Consider the following 15,408-nt stretch of genomic DNA (forward strand, 5'->3'; position numbering starts at 1 on the left):
TGTTTTTCTCAGCTAAGGAAAGGCCTTTTTGGACAGCGACTTGTGGCATTTAGTGCAAAGCAGAGCTGTCATGATATAGTGTGATTTCCATGCAAATGCAATATCAGTCCTCCACAATTGCACTTAATTTTTTTCTTAAAACTGCTCCCTTAGATTAATAGCTTAATGTCTTCCTGGTTTAGGACACATCCTTATTTCTATTCGGCAGGTACAGAACATGTGAAAGACAGAAAATTGCAATTGTCCCTTTTCAGAAAGGTTTATGGCTCCCTGCAGAGGTTTATTCTCTGATAGGACTATTCAATGCACCAAGACAGGGTCTGCAGTGCTGAAGCTGTCTGCCTCCAACCACTGCAGGAGGCACAGCATCCCTCTTGCTTGTGGAGCATGCTTCTCACACACCAGTTACTGCTACCAACGAAAGGGTCTAGGAAATACCCCGAGATACACCAGGGGGAAATATGTTTTGGGTCCTCTGTCTTGACTCCTCAAAGTAAAAACAAATCTTATTCTGACTTTGGAGAGATAAAGAGAAAAAAAATGGGTGCAAAGTCATGAATATTAAGGAAGGACCAACTACATGGAGTGTAGAATATGTTAGCCCTATTAGTCACTTTTCAGAGATGACATGAAGGACACTTGGTTTACTAGCCTGTCTGTCAAATTGTTGGCTGAGCTCCAGTTTGTGCTGCTTGCTTACTTACAAACAGCTCAATGACTTCTGCAGTTTAAAATGGGGCTAAACTGTTTTTCTGGCTGACCAGTGATAGTCACCCATTTGTAATATCCCTCATATATGGCTCTTCTTCATCGTTTTAATTCCCCATTTCTTCCCATCTCTCTAACAGAAAGATGCACTACAAAGCAGTGACATAAAAGAAAAATGTAATTCTTTCTTCCATAACCTGCTTGTTGTTTTGTAAAATGGCTTTTTCTTACAGGGTTCATTGCTCTTCCTGCTTCCAATTAAAGAGAGTTTCTCATACTACATCAGCATTAGACTACCAAGCTTGACCTCAGCTTTTGAAAAGTAAAGCAGACATAACTATATTGTTTCACTGATTTAATGATAATACCCATTCTAAATACTCTTTTGCAAAATGAGATGCTTCCTTTCCCCTAGTAGAAGGTATACGGTAGGGAGAAGGGCCATTTTGTTCATTAAGCCCCACTTCTGCACTATATTTCTCTTGTCAACACCATTTTAAACTCAAGTGTGTTGATGCAACAAAACCTTGATTTCTGCTCATTAAATTAAGTATGGATATTAGACTGGATTTTTTGGCTTCCAGAATTACCAATGAGACTCTTACAGCAGTACTCTTGCAAGACCCTTCTCAGTAAATTGTGATTCTGACATATTCAAAATCATGGCAAGCTAGCCTTTAAAAAGACATTAGTGTGAGTACCAAGGGAAAATATACTCCAGGGCTGTAGATGACTTGATATGATTTCCTTGATTGTATCTTTTTATTTATGAGGCATAATTTATGACTGCTGAAAAGCAAACTAAAATGAGTGATGACTAACTACAGCCAAAGTAATAAATCAGAAGCAGAGAAAGAAGTGGTGATTTTGATCGAATCTATTGAATTAGCTGTTGCCCTTAGCCATTACAGGTATTGGAAAGACCTTTTAATATCTGCTTATCTCTCTCATGGGAACTTGGTAACTATCTCATTATATACCCATAGGAAACAAATTATTTAATTTTCTCTCTTTTAGAGTTAAACCTGTTTACATCTCTCATTAGTTACTGGCGTTATACTATGTTATATGGAATGAGCTTCCTTTACAATTTGGTTTTTATTTATTTAAATTTTATTTAAGTCCCAAAGTTTTTGCCTTTGATCTTTCCCTTCCTCAGAAGGGGTTTAGTAGTTTTATTATTAGCATTTGAACAGTGGAGATAAATAGCAATGTTAAGAGGTTCTAATTATCACAGTGCTAGAAGTCTGGACCTAAAATCTATCCCATTATATGTTTATGACCTCCATAAGGATACTAAAAATGTTGAAGAGGGAAAAGTATGGATCCAAGGAGGGGCATTTGGAAAGCACGCATTTCTTTACTACCTTCTCATACCCCTGGTCATGACTGGATGTGATGCTTTCTTTCCCTTGCCTTTGCTCTGTCCACCATAGACTGTACCCACTTTTGAAAGTTTCTGCTTTGCTAATACCTGCCCAACACTGCAGTGCCCAGATGTGAATACATTATCCTAATGCTGAGTGCTAGATTTCTGTAGACAAGCTTTGTGCTCTAAGCTGTGCTGACATTGCATAAGTAACTCCAAATCATCCAGGCAGCACGGCGGTCAGTTCAGAAAGACTTGTGAAGGATGCTGCAACTGATGGTGAAAGGGAGATCATTTGGTTTTCTCCAATTTTAACCAGCCAAGATTGTGGTCTCCTCAATTTTTTTGCAGATCATTGTTTGAACATAGCTAAAAATTGGGGGCTGTGTTTTTGAACTTATTATGTCATATCTTATATGCCCCTAAAATATCTTACTATCTTGGAAAATAATTACACTGTGAAAACTCTGCATTTATATGTGTAGGGTTAGAAACTGAACAAATCTGAGTCAAGAAATTCAAAGCAAAGTCTCAAAGTAGTGCTGTGTCTATGAGGCCTCCATGAAACAGCTTTAGAAAGAGAGGAGAGGTATAAACTCCTCTCTGCTACCATTTGTCTTTCCTGGCACACACCAAGTGGTGACAGCATTGAATCATTTTTGGAAAGACCAGCAGTCACAAGTGTGTGCCATCTATGGATACCCTAAGGACAGAGCCCGAAGTCATACATGACTCTTACACATAGGAGTAGAATATGTGCGTGTGTGAAAGGGGTGGCTAGGTCTGACCTTGTGGTTCCCCAGAACTTACAGCCCTACCTGCCTACAGCTCTATGCAGAGCTCAAAGCCAAGGTAGTGACTTAATAATGAGACCTTTTCAAGGCAAAAGGCTGTTTTCTGAGTTCCTGCGGGAACTCAGTGCAAGTTGTTGACACATGCAGAGCTGAGATCTTGTCCCTCACAGAGACAGCTGTGAGGGACTGCAGACTAACTGCAGTGAGAAGCAGTACAAGGCACAGTGCCTGTTGAACATGGTGGCAGCCAGGAGCCAGTGCTGGTTGGTAATCAGCTCCTTGGCCTGCTCTCCTTTCAGCTGATTTCCCGCAAGCAGGAAGGGTGAACAACATCTGGACTCTGCGCTATGCAGAGTATCCCAGCTCTTCCTGACCTGGGAAGTCAGCAGGAATCATAGAAAAATAGAATCATAGAATCATAGAATATGCCGAATTGGAAGGGTCCAACTCCTGGCCCTGTGCAGGATACCCCAAGAGTCACACTATGTGCCTAAGAGCATTGTCCAAATCCTTTTTGAACTCAGATACGTTTGGTGTCATCTCATAGGCTTCTTCCACTGTCAGCATCTACAATAAAATGATTTTTCTTTATCTTTGCTCAAGGTCCATTGTGATTTTGTTTCCCTTATTCCTCTTACGGGAGAAGCTGTTAGTTCTACTAAGCCTGAACAGGCTCACCATGGTAAGGTGAGCCTGCTCTTCTCAGAAATTCCCTTTCTGCTCCTCATAGGTTTTGTTCCTTCTTATTACACTAAGGAACCTTGAGGTTGTCCTGTGATCATTTTGAGCAATAACTGATCACAGGTTTCTTCCAGGGGCAGAGATCTGTGAAGGCTCATTTATGATAGAAAAAACCCAGGCTTAGCTACCTGTAACTGGAATTCTTCAGTCCTCTGAATATATGGTCTCTGGAGAGGTTTCCCCCTTCTCTTCTCTCTCTGGCTCCACTTCAAAGTGCAGTCTGGGCCAGGGGCCAGCAGATTGATAAAGCATTAAATAGTAACCCATTAGCTGATTTTGGAGCCCTCTCCTGGCTTTTTTGGGTCAGTGCAGCCATTAACAGCAGCACATCTTTTGGCAGGGTGCTGAGCCATGCGGCATGATGTCAGACTTAATGCTTTTGGAGGCAGAATATTCAGAAAGTGAAGATATGAGAAACTTTTGTTGGCTTTCTACTGTGTTTTGTGATTCCAAACATCCCTAAGATATTGCTTCTTGTTTGCGCCACGTTTCTGTGTGGTCTTTTATGATTGTAAGAAAGTAATACTGAGGCCTATTAAGCTCTTTATGTTTCTGTATGAATGCAGTTAAATATTTTGGTGCTGATTATATCACAATTTAGAAAGGATTTTTGTGAGCCCAAAAGGCTTTCTACAAAAGTCTAAGATGTGAAAGTTCAGTTTAACCAGGCCAGCCAGGCAACAGCTTTCATCCACGACTGTTGTGTGGTGAGAAGCCATGACCTCTGATTTTAACAGGTCTGATTTTAACCTCATTGTGGTTTCTGTTGCCATGCTGCCCCATTTCTTCATACAGAGAAGTGGCTAAACACCAGCATTTCCATCTGTAGTCAGTTCTGGGGACTTACTACCCTGGGTTTCCAAACACTGACCAGGATTTACTTGGACAGCAATTCTCACAGGGAAATATTTTTATAACCATCCATCCTTTTACAGATGGTTGAGCAGAAGCAAAGGGAGTTAAGGGAATCCAGCTTAGGTCAGTGTAAATCTGGAATTTAGATCCTCAGAAGTCCTGTTTAGCTGTCACAGCTGTCTCAGAAGCTGGTATTACAGAGATTCACAGACACCTAGGGGTTTTCTGCTGGACATATGTCTTGGCAGGGCTGAGTAGCTGGTGTCTGTCTAGCAGGCACGCTCAGAGCATGTCTGTCTGTCAGGCCCATGCACATGTGGCCATGACCTTGGCCCTTTTTTCAAGAGAGACAGGCATGTGGCACCAGTGTGGACCTCAACCTCAGCTCCCCTGCAACCTCTCTAGGGAAAGATTGGGCTGGGAAACCATGTCTGCTCCTGCTTGCTCATGCTCTGCCCAGTCAATCTTGATTTCATAGTGTTCATGCAAAGTGAAACAGCCACAAAGGGATCACTGGGAGCATCCCAAGAACAAAGATGGATCATCCACTTGGGCATTCTCACTCCAGAAGGCAGCAGGCTTGACTGCCTCCATTGGAGCATGTGATTGAACCTCAATTACTTGCCTCCTGAAGAAGTCCCTTAACCCCTTAGTTGTAGTATGGAAGGGGATGAGCACAGAATCATAGAATATCCTGAGTTGGAAGGGACCCACAAGGATCATTGAAGTCCAACTCCTGGCCCTGCACAGGACAACCCCAACACTCTGGATGCAAAATCTTTTGCTAATATCCAACCTAAACCTTTCCTGACGCAGCTTCATTCCCTTGGGTCCTGTCACTGTTCACCAGAGAGCAGAGATTGGTGCCTGCCCCTCCACTGCCCCTCGTGAGGAAGCTGCAGACCACAGTGAGGTCTCCCCTCCGTCTCCTCCAGACTGCACTGGATTGGGATTGTTTTTACAGGGTTATTATTAGAAACCCAAGCCACATTAATGACCCCAGACCTGGCGATGAGGTGACAACAGACTGCAGTGTGTCAGGACAGCACCATCACCTCAGAAGAGTGCTTTGAATGCTGCTCAAGTACAAGAGGCCTTGCCACGTCTCCCTCACCTAAGGGAGGAGATAAAAAGTGCATTAGCAGCCAGATAAGGAGTATCTGCATGTCCCTGTCACCACCCTGCTAACACTCAAGCAGGACATCCCTTCCTCAGCTCGGCTCCCAACACATAACTATGGTGCCTGTTACAGGGCACTGGGATGCTGAGGAAGAGGGAAGGCAGCAGCACTCCTCCAAAAGCATCACTGTTGCTTTTCTCCTGGACTAAGCCAATTCCCAGGCTCAAACCAGCCACACACTCGTCTGCACATCATGGTCCCATTATTTTGTCCATGTTTTTCGGGGCAGGATGGGTCTTCATCTCTATTTAAGCAATTGAAAGCTGCTGGCACCCAGTAATAATGTTCTGGGTGCAACTGTGAAGAGGGAATTGACACTGGGACAAAATATGGCATCCCCACTGTCATTTTCCTTCTTTTTCTCTGTTATTCCCAGGGGTGGCTGGGCTGCTATGACAGTAGAAACGCTCAGGAATTTCAACCCTTCTGTTTGATCTTTTACTTCCTCCAAAGTACGTCAGTCCTGTGCAAAATACAGGAGCAAATAAGATAATGGGGAACAGAGTGTCTCAAGCTCAGCAGGACTCAACTCTGCTACAAATCTCCCAGCTCTTTGGCACAAGAGGACCATACGCTGCTTGGGATGGGGAAGGATGCTCCTTTCCTAGGAGTAGCAGTGCCCCAGAGCACAACTGTGCCCTGGGGCAGATGATTGTAAGGGAACTGCTGTGCTGTTGGGTTTGTGTTTAAAGCCTTTCCAATTCTGGTATGTGTCAGCATCGTGTGGGGACCATGGAGAGGCCTCTCCTGTTGCCTTGTGCCCCTGGTCTGTAATTCAGTGTGTCATGGCAGGGGACACTGTCCCGGGGCTGGCATGGGTGTGACCACAGGGATGGGGACAACAGAAACAGGGCCCTGGGGTGCTGTCACTGAGGGGCCAGGCAGCTGAGGTGTCTGACTGGGAGGGATGTTTTGAAAGAGCAAGCCCTGGTTGGTTTGAACTGAGACTTTTTCCTGAAAGACAAGGTGTAGGCACCCACGATAGGAGAGGGATCAATGAAGGAAGGTGTCTCCATCCAACCCTCAGTGAGGTATTTGCTTCCCAAATGAGGTGTTTGCATCCCTCTCTTCTCTAAAATTCAGCTCCTATTCCGAAGCTGAATTCCTGTGCTACACAGGAAGTCTCTGTTCCTACATCACCACCTTCACTTTTGCTGTGGGCAGCTTGCTCAGCAGGTCAAGTCCAACACTGTTACGCTCCATGCTCATTAGGGACACAGCCTGGATATAACTGGAGCGTTTGAGCTCAGGTAAGTGCTGAGCCAATGCCAGTGCCACATTCAGAGCTGCTCTTACCATATGTGGCTTATTCTTTCCACAAAGAAATATGCCCCTTGAGATAAATGACTGTGAGTAAATCTTTGTAGCTAATGGAACTGAACTGAGACAGAGGGTTTGACCTACTGCGGTAAAGTGAACAGAGTTTGACTTTATGAAAAGTTCGCAACAGAGATGTATTACTGATTTCACTGAAAATGAAAGTGCTTTGGCTGAACTTTTTATTGTAGGGCATCATCTGTACTTAGGATGGTTCTGTGTGTTACTGATGGAATCAGGCAGGAGCTTTAGGTTGTAATTGGCAGAACCACAGCCTTCAAAGCCACAGTAGTTGTTTTATCCTTTTTCCTTCCCCAGGCTCCTTGTGAAGTGTCCTGTGGTCTTGGAACTTAATATTGCAAGCTGGAAGGATTTGGGGTCAATTTTGAAGACCTCTTACTTCTCAATCTCCTTTTTCTTTGTAAGACATAGTCCCACCATTCACTTCCCCAGGATCTCTGCCCAGAACAGATCACATAAGAATGTGTTTTACTATAGTTAGAACTGTTCGACATGAAAGCTTACTAAGGAATACTTATACTAAAAATCGCTCAGACAGTCCTCTTGTATTGCCATTTAGATCTATCATTCTGATTGATCACTATGTGGTTGGCTAATATTGAGTCTAATTTAACCCTATACGCTCACGCATCCATCTATTCTGTCTATTGTACCTGACATTCGACAAATTACTTACTCATGCAAATGATGACCTAAGGCAACCTTTTATGATATTCGTGTTTAATTATACAAATGCTTTTTGATAAATAAGATTATACATCCTTCCATATGTTTATTCAGTCCTTGATGAAAGCAAAATTTAATTTTCATGCAGATTTGTTGGAGAGTGTGTTTAATAAGTGCTGAGTTTTATGTAGTCTGCAGATCACTCTGGTTTTGGGTAGCTGACAAAATCAGTAGGCATAGTTCATAGAGACATGTGGTTTTTAATCAGGTCTAATTCAAGCTGCTAAATTTTGAAATCTTGGAACTGAAGCCATTGCCTTTGTGCTCATGCAATAAAGCAAATGTTGTTGTGAAAAATAAATGAAAGAGGCTGGATTACCTAAACACTTCAGTGGGCTTTATTTATATTATGAGTTACTGAAAATGTTGCCAAACAACTGATACATTAATATTTTTAAGAGAAAGGTGTTCCTGTAAAACTCACTTGCTCTAAAGAGTAGCTAGAGTTTGGCTTGTGTAATTCAGTCAAGGTGAATGTAACTTTTAAGTATCAGCCAGGGCCAGGCTGAATTCACCAGGACTGCCTGTGTATATGAAGTATGTAGAAGGGAGAAACTGCCACGACTGGATATTAGTATTTTTGTTCAGATGTCTTTGAGAACATTATCCCTATTGATCACACCTCCTTCAGGAGTACTCTTTGCATGCTGTGACACAGGAATTCGTAGTGTGGAGATCAGGTATGAAGGAGACACAGGAGCACACGCTGCCTGAGACATGACTTCGGCTTCTTTTCCCTAAATGTGGTGGTGGAAAACATTCCACTCTTCTGTTAGAAAGTCACTGGGTCAACACAGGTGCTGGGTGGCCATCAAGGGACATTTTCCATGGGCATCATTTCACTGTGTTTTACTCAGTATCAGTACAGCTGCAGTAGCATCTCTGGCTAAACACAGATATTTTGTAGGCCTGAGTCCTCTGCTAACAGTTTCCTTGTTTTTTGCCAAAGGTGTGGTCAGTAAATTCAGTGGGCCGGACATCAAGCAGCTGGTCCCGCTGCCGGACAGGCCCTGCCCCTCCTGAGGGCCTGGGAGCTCCCCTCTTCAACACAGTGGCATCCACTGTGGCTGTGGTGAACATCAGCCCCCCTCTTAAGCCTAATGGGGTGGTCAGTATCTACAGACTGTTTTCCAATGATACCAGAGGGACTGATGTGGTGGTGAGTATTGTCAGCACTGTTTCTGTACTTCCATTTCATCTTGTATTTTCTAGCTTTAACAATTTTGTTCTTACAAGCTGCTACTGTTGGTCACAGACTGCCTTCCTCTCCTGACCTCCCGCTGTTGACTGCTCTGCAATGCACTATCCCGTCCATGAGCTTAAGCTGTCTACTGATTTCACATTACCCATTTATTCCTTCTAGTGCAGTTGGCTGCGTCCATGTCTGATTCAGCCAGTTCATCCCACTGGTGCCTGCATGGCCTTCCGTTTCCATTCCCTCACACCTGCCATGCTGCTGGCTCCACTCTGGCTCCTGGCATCAATAAGTACCAAGTGCTTTCCTTTGCTTGCTTGACTCTTTCCTTCCTTTTTTTTGCTGAACTCTGCTAAATCATATGCTGCCAAATGAGAGCAGATGTTGTCCCTCGTTGGTGTTTTCTACATATTTTTATTTCTTTGGCTTAAAAAGCTATACCAACAAATGAATACAGCAACAAGGTGAAGTGGCAGTCCCTGTGAGCAGTTTCAGAACAAGGGCAGTGGTTCCTGTGCCAGAACTGCCAGGTCTCCCTTGCTCACCATAGAAGAGTTTCATAACAGGCTTACTCAGCACCATGGCTGGTGCATTGTGTGAATGCAGAGCAGCATCATGTTGGCCCTCGACTTAGAGGTACCTACCAGAGAGTGCATTCTCCTGTCTATGAGTAAATTGACCCACCAGACACACTGGTATCACACTGCCCAGTGCTGTCTCTTGTATCCACATTGAGGAAGCTTGTGAGATATGCATGAGTGTTTGCTACCACGCTTATTATGTTCCACATTAATTTATTTTTTGCTTCAGTACCACTTATCCCAGAGTCTCTCTTTAATGGTTTTCGGTTTCTCTGTTCCTCAGAATGACATTTGCAGTTGACATACAGTGGTCACAGCTCAACTCAAGACATCTGTGAGGTCACTGATAGCAGAGTCTTTTCCTTTGAAGAGTGCCCTTTAACTTCGTAATGGGGGAAAAATGCAGAGTTCCCAACATTTCACAACAGCTGCATTAATATCAGATTAAAGAACATGTAGAATCTTCTGCCTGTCTTCTTCTGGAGTTGATTCACCTCCATAACTCTTATTTAGTACTTGTGGTGCTTGAAACCATGACAAGTTCCCTCTTAATTTTTATAGCTGTCAGAAGGGACTGCTACCCAGCAGACAATACATGGACTAAAACCTTTTACCACATACTCCATCGGCGTGGAGGCCTGCACCTGCTTCAACTGTTGCAGCAAAGGACCCATGGCTCAATTCACCACACAGCCGGCTCCACCCTCAGAGCAGCCTCCCCCGCAGATCCGCACCGTGACCTCCAGAAATGCCTCTTTCCAGTGGAGTGCCCCTCAGTCACCCAATGGCATTGTAACCAGGTAGGAGCTGCCACTCGGCTAGAGGTGGTGGTGGAACAATCTGAGCTGGAATCGCAGGGCTGAGAGCACTGGACAGTTGTGGCAGCCGTGCTCCTTCTTCACCATGTTGGTGGTGATATTCCCTGTGGCCTGAATACCGTCTGAGAAGTGTTTACATGCAATGATTGCTTTGCTCCTGAGCAGGATATTGGGGAGGATGAAGGTGGAAAGAATGAGCTGTTGTGAGTGGAGGTGATTGTCTGATGGCTGTGCTTGCACAACCAAGAAGTTGTAAGTTCAACTGCAGTGAAGAGGTAGCTGCATCCAGGAGTTACTTAGGCAAATCCTGATTTGCAAAAGTGAGCAGCAAGGTAACAGACATCAACAGTTTCCTTGTAAGTGTGACTTACAACCACAATTGCTCAGTTGTCCTACCATTAGGATCAAAATCTCCAAGAGAAAGACTGGGATCAGGTCCATTTTTTTCTCCAGTAGCCAGATGGACAGCAAATAGCATGAAATGTATGATTGGTTGTTACATTATTAAGGCTTTTTATTAATCAAAATCTCAACTTTCTCTTCAGCTACGAGCTCCATGTGTATATGGCATGTCCTCTGAACCTACAGCCAGCAGTGAAGGCGTGCAGCCCTGGCCCAACTGAGGTGAAGTACACAGGAAAAGGACAGAGTGCCAATGTGTCCAACCTGGAGCCTTACACAACTTACAACTTGCGAGTTGTGTCTTACAACTCCGTTGGCAGCAGCGCCTCTGAATGGATTGGTTTCACCACAGAAAAAGAGCGTGAGTATGAGAAATGGTTCAGCCATCAGCGATACCTGCTTCTGAGGCCTGGGGCTACCTAGAGCCAAATGACTTCCCCTCCTCTGTGGAAGATGATGTCCCCAGAAACCTGTTCTTCCATGTCCCTGGTCACCGTGTCTCTGCAGCATGTCATTGAAATTCTGCTCTGGGGCTTAACTGCTCATAATTTCAAAAACATTTCTTTGCTCATCATCTGATGTCACCTCCTCTATCTTGGGAGCCTGGAAACCTTTTATTTTACTGAAAATGGGCAGCAAAGCTGCAGAACATAAAATGTTCAAGTATTACCAGAAGGGTGAGGTGTAGTAATAAATACACTGCCATAAATAATACCTTGGAAAAGTGGAGATCTTGAAAGAGACTTGGTGATTCTTTTCAGGAACAATCTTACTGTCCTAATTCATGCCACACTCCTGCTAGGAGCTTTCCTTGGATGTCATCTGAATGATTGGATCCTTGTGGACACTGAATTAAGAATGCATTGCTATCTAACTACCACAGGCAGTGCTTTAAGGCCATGTGGTGATCTGCATGGAAATTAAGCATGCAGGGCCTGTGCCTACAGGCAGAATAGATTTTGCCATCAAAACTGCATTTGTAGTAGTATAACATCAGCTTTTATTGAAAAGATCTATAGTGCTGTAGCCAGAGTCGTTCCATAACAGATGAGATGGGCATTTCACCTCAGTCTGTCAGGTCAGGGCAAAGAAGATATTCACTTTTTATCATACAATCTCATGTCAGGATTTCAGAATCACCTTTCTGAAGATCCCTTTTGCATCATTTAGTAGTTCTGCAAGTAATTACTAAAAATGTATCTGATACATCCTTAGTTGAAAATTTCAGGTGGAACAGGCCCAGATTTTCTTTCATGTCACCACTGAAAACAAAAGTAAAAAAACAAACAAAAGAAAGATCCTTATCTCAAAAGCTGGGTTTTATTAAATTGCAAACTAAAAGGCTGGAGCATGATTATGATTTTTAAGTGGAGAAAATTCATAAGGAACTGGTGAGACACACAGAACAAAAGGATTTGAAAGTGATTTTAAAACCCCCGCCTACTAGATCTACAGCCCTCTTCATTCAGTCTTGCTTTTCTTGCCTTGCTGACTTCTTCATACCTGGTCTTCAGAGTCCCTCTATCTGTCTTCCTCCTCTTGCCTGGAAGGCTTGCTTTACTGACAGTGGGCAATTAGCAGCAAAGTGAAGCTGGACAAGCAGATTTCTTATGAACGGAGCATCATATATAGGGCAGATGGCTTAATGGCAATACCACAAGAAAGGACCACCTCAAGCTTAAATGAAGTTTTTTATCAGCAAGCTGTTGAGCCCAACTGATGAACTTTTCCTCCTTGAAGTGAGTTCTGGGTTTCTTTTCTATCTGCCATCTGTTCTTGCTTTTCTGAAACCCCTTGTTTTCATGTATGTGCATGTTTTAAAGATGATCTTGGCAGTTTCTGGGGTTTGGAAGAGAGTCCCCTGCTTAGCAGTTGGCTTCCCACACCACAGCCTGCTGCAGTCAAGCTTGCATACCCTCCCGTGTCTTCCTGTCCCCCACCTTAAGCTGGAATTTAATTTCTACAGTTTTTGTGTCTGTCCCGCATACATGAAGGTGAAGAGAGGGAGTTCTAGATCTTTATTTTCAAGTTATAAGATATTTCTGCTTTCTCAATGCAGAGACTAGCATGCCACAGCAGCTTTGTCTTTTCTCCTTGTATCTTCCCTAATCATACACATGTCTGAGAGAGAAAGGGAGTGCATGAGACGCAGAGCTTGTATCATGGAGACCCTCTGTATTTTCACTGTGTAACTCAGTCAATGAATCACTTCTAGCCTGTTGGCTAGAAATGATCTTTTTTCCTTCTCTTGCAGCACCTCGGTACATGGCTCCATTCTCTGTTGTCAGCAACTTATCTACCATCCACATAGACTGGAGTCGCACGTTCGTGCTGAACGGCCGCCTGAAGGAGTACGCGGTGACTGAGAGCGGGCAGCGCATCTACAGTGGCTTTGACACCGAGCTCTATTTACCAAGGACATCTGACAAAAGTCAGTTTCAGTTTCCTACAGCTTCCTCTCTATGAAAAGTCTGTTGAGCTAAATGAATATTATTGTGTGCTAAAATTTGAGAAAAACTCTCCATTGCAGTCCCAAGCTAAGAGCGTACTACAAGTGCTCTGATGTGCATCTAAGCAGATGCTTGAAAAAAAAAATCCATGGAGCTAAACTTCCTCTTAAACATTACACCTGATTGGGTGAGACTGCTTTGGCTCATTGTAAGGGTTGAGCTTTCCCAAATCCTGGAGCTCTGTTGCAATTCCACCCTTCAGGGCTACAATCTGGGAAATACATAGAAATCTTCAGCTCCAGAAAAGACTGGCATTTGAATTTTCATTTGAATCAAATTAAGTCAGTAGCTCTTGGAACCAGTCATGTTTTGAAATGCAGTTTCTCCTAGAAATTTGCAGTCTTTAAAATAAAAGGAAACTGTCAATGTATGTGTGTGTGAAGAATAAAAAAGAAAAAACACAAAAAACCCCATTCTCTGTTTTTAAGACGTTGAGGGTTCTGTTTGTCAAAGGATTTTATAATCTATTTTTTACCATCCTGATTACTGCAGTGGTGCTAATAATTTTATTTTTTTTCTAACTCAAATGTTCTTAACATGTTTGTGTCAGCCATGAATGAAGCATTAGGGATTTAGGGCAAAACGATAAATAAATTGAAAGTTGCCAGTTACACTGGAAGAGAGAGGATTGAGTGGTGAAAGAGGAACATATTTTGTAGCAACATCATTATGATGATTATCCATGATCTGCCATGTTTCATAGTTTAGAATTTTAATACCCCTATATAAAGGATTGTGAGGCTCTGGTCTGGGACTCAGGTGCATTATGGTGGGTTATGTGCTATACTTGCCTTGTTTTTTTCTCAGACTTGTCCAGCTCTGCTGGTGGATCATGGTGAAAAAGCAGCACCTACAGAATTTTTATTTCTTCTGCTGACAGTATTTTCTAACCTTTTTTGCTCAGCTTTTTTGTTTCAAGTGACCTGCATCACTGATGAAGGGAGTGCCATGACACCAGTCATCAAGTACAACGCTGGAGACGGAGTTGGTAAATATGAGAAGAAATTACCTAGCACCAGTTCATTTTATGTTTTTGTGCTAGAAATTTGATATTAGTGCATGACAGGCAGGATGGCATCTCATTGCAAGATCAGAGGATTCCTTAGTGCCTTACTGTATGAGGTATGTAGGTAATATGTGTTTTTGCCGTGGATGGATTTGTGTTCCTTTACATCATAGAATTGTTGAGTCCTTTAGGTTGGAAAGGACCTTAAGATCATTGAGTCCAACTGTTATAGAATCATAGAATTACAGAATCATAGAATGCTTTGGGTTGGAAGGGACCTTAAAGTCCATTTAGTTCCAACTCCCTTGCCATGGGAGACAACTTCCACTAGACCATGTTGCTTAAAGCCCCATCCAACCTGGCTTCAAACACTTCCAGGGATGGGACAACTCTCATGATTGGCTTCAGATCCTCTTTCCATACATGTAATATTTTTTATTTTATTTTTACATAAATATAGTGCTCCAAATTGTTGTGCTTTTTCCTGCTAAATAGAATCTGCTCTCTTCTAGATTTTATTTCCAAATTCAGATTATCTTGAATTTCAATCCTGTCCTCCAAAGTTCTCCCTCAGTTTGACAGAATACATATCCTTTCTCCTCCCTGCATCCCACCCAGCCCAGCAAGGGATATGCACCTGCTCCTCTCCTATGACCAACCAGCAGTTTCACCTGGGATTCGTTCCACTAGCCAGTTTATGAGAATGTCATACAAGATATTGTCAGGACCCAGTTTATAACACCTGCCATTTCCCTTCTGTTCATGAGGCTTTTGCCTGTTTTGTGGAAGCAAGGGAGTTTGGTGTGGTGACATCTCAGTCACTTCTTGTCCATTAAGTAGTAGATGCCTAACAGTAAAGAGTTCCAGTGAAAGTTTTTTAACTTCTTAGTTTTCTGTGAAGCAAAGCTAAGTTTGAACCATTTCTAAATTATATATTGGGTTTAATTAATTAAGTTCTTTTTTGAGTTGCATCTTGTTTGGTTTCTTAAAATAGATCTGTCTTGTCTTTGCAATTACTCTTTACTCTGCATTTCCCTTATAACACTTTTCATGTTCTCACTCCATCCTCCTGCAGAATTTCAGGCAAGGCTGCTGTAAAGTCATTATAAGATGTTCCCAGTTGCTCTACATCCAACACCTTCCACACTCTGCCCCTTTGTTCTTTTGATTGATGCTTGTACCCAT

At 43.0% G+C, this 15,408-nt stretch overlaps 1 protein-coding gene across 9 annotated transcripts in view; it reads left to right on the plus strand.

The window, feature by feature from the left end:
• Positions 1-15,408, plus strand: part of USH2A (usherin) — a 379,818-nt gene that overhangs the window by 358,371 nt on the left and 6,039 nt on the right. For 7 of the 9 annotated variants that reach the window (XR_001874412.1, XM_017812861.1, XM_017812864.1 and 4 more), the window contains 5 exons: positions 8,661-8,870; positions 10,049-10,287; positions 10,851-11,068; positions 12,962-13,138; positions 14,122-14,205. Coding sequence is in view for 8 of the 9 variants with exons in the window: in XM_017812861.1 (XP_017668350.1) it covers positions 8,661-8,870; positions 10,049-10,287; positions 10,851-11,068; positions 12,962-13,138; positions 14,122-14,205 (928 nt within the window). In the remaining variant the exon portion in view is untranslated. Of the gene's footprint in view, positions 1-8,660; positions 8,871-9,770; positions 10,288-10,850; positions 11,069-12,274; positions 12,421-12,961; positions 13,139-14,121; positions 14,206-15,408 lie in introns of those variants that run through there. The other 2 variants (XM_017812868.1, XM_017812869.1) reach the window with 2 other exon arrangements.

This window comes from Lepidothrix coronata, unplaced genomic scaffold (genome assembly GCF_001604755.1).
Source record: "Lepidothrix coronata isolate B3197 unplaced genomic scaffold, Lepidothrix_coronata-1.0 Scaffold38, whole genome shotgun sequence".
NCBI classification, from domain to species: Eukaryota; Metazoa; Chordata; class Aves; order Passeriformes; family Pipridae; genus Lepidothrix; species Lepidothrix coronata.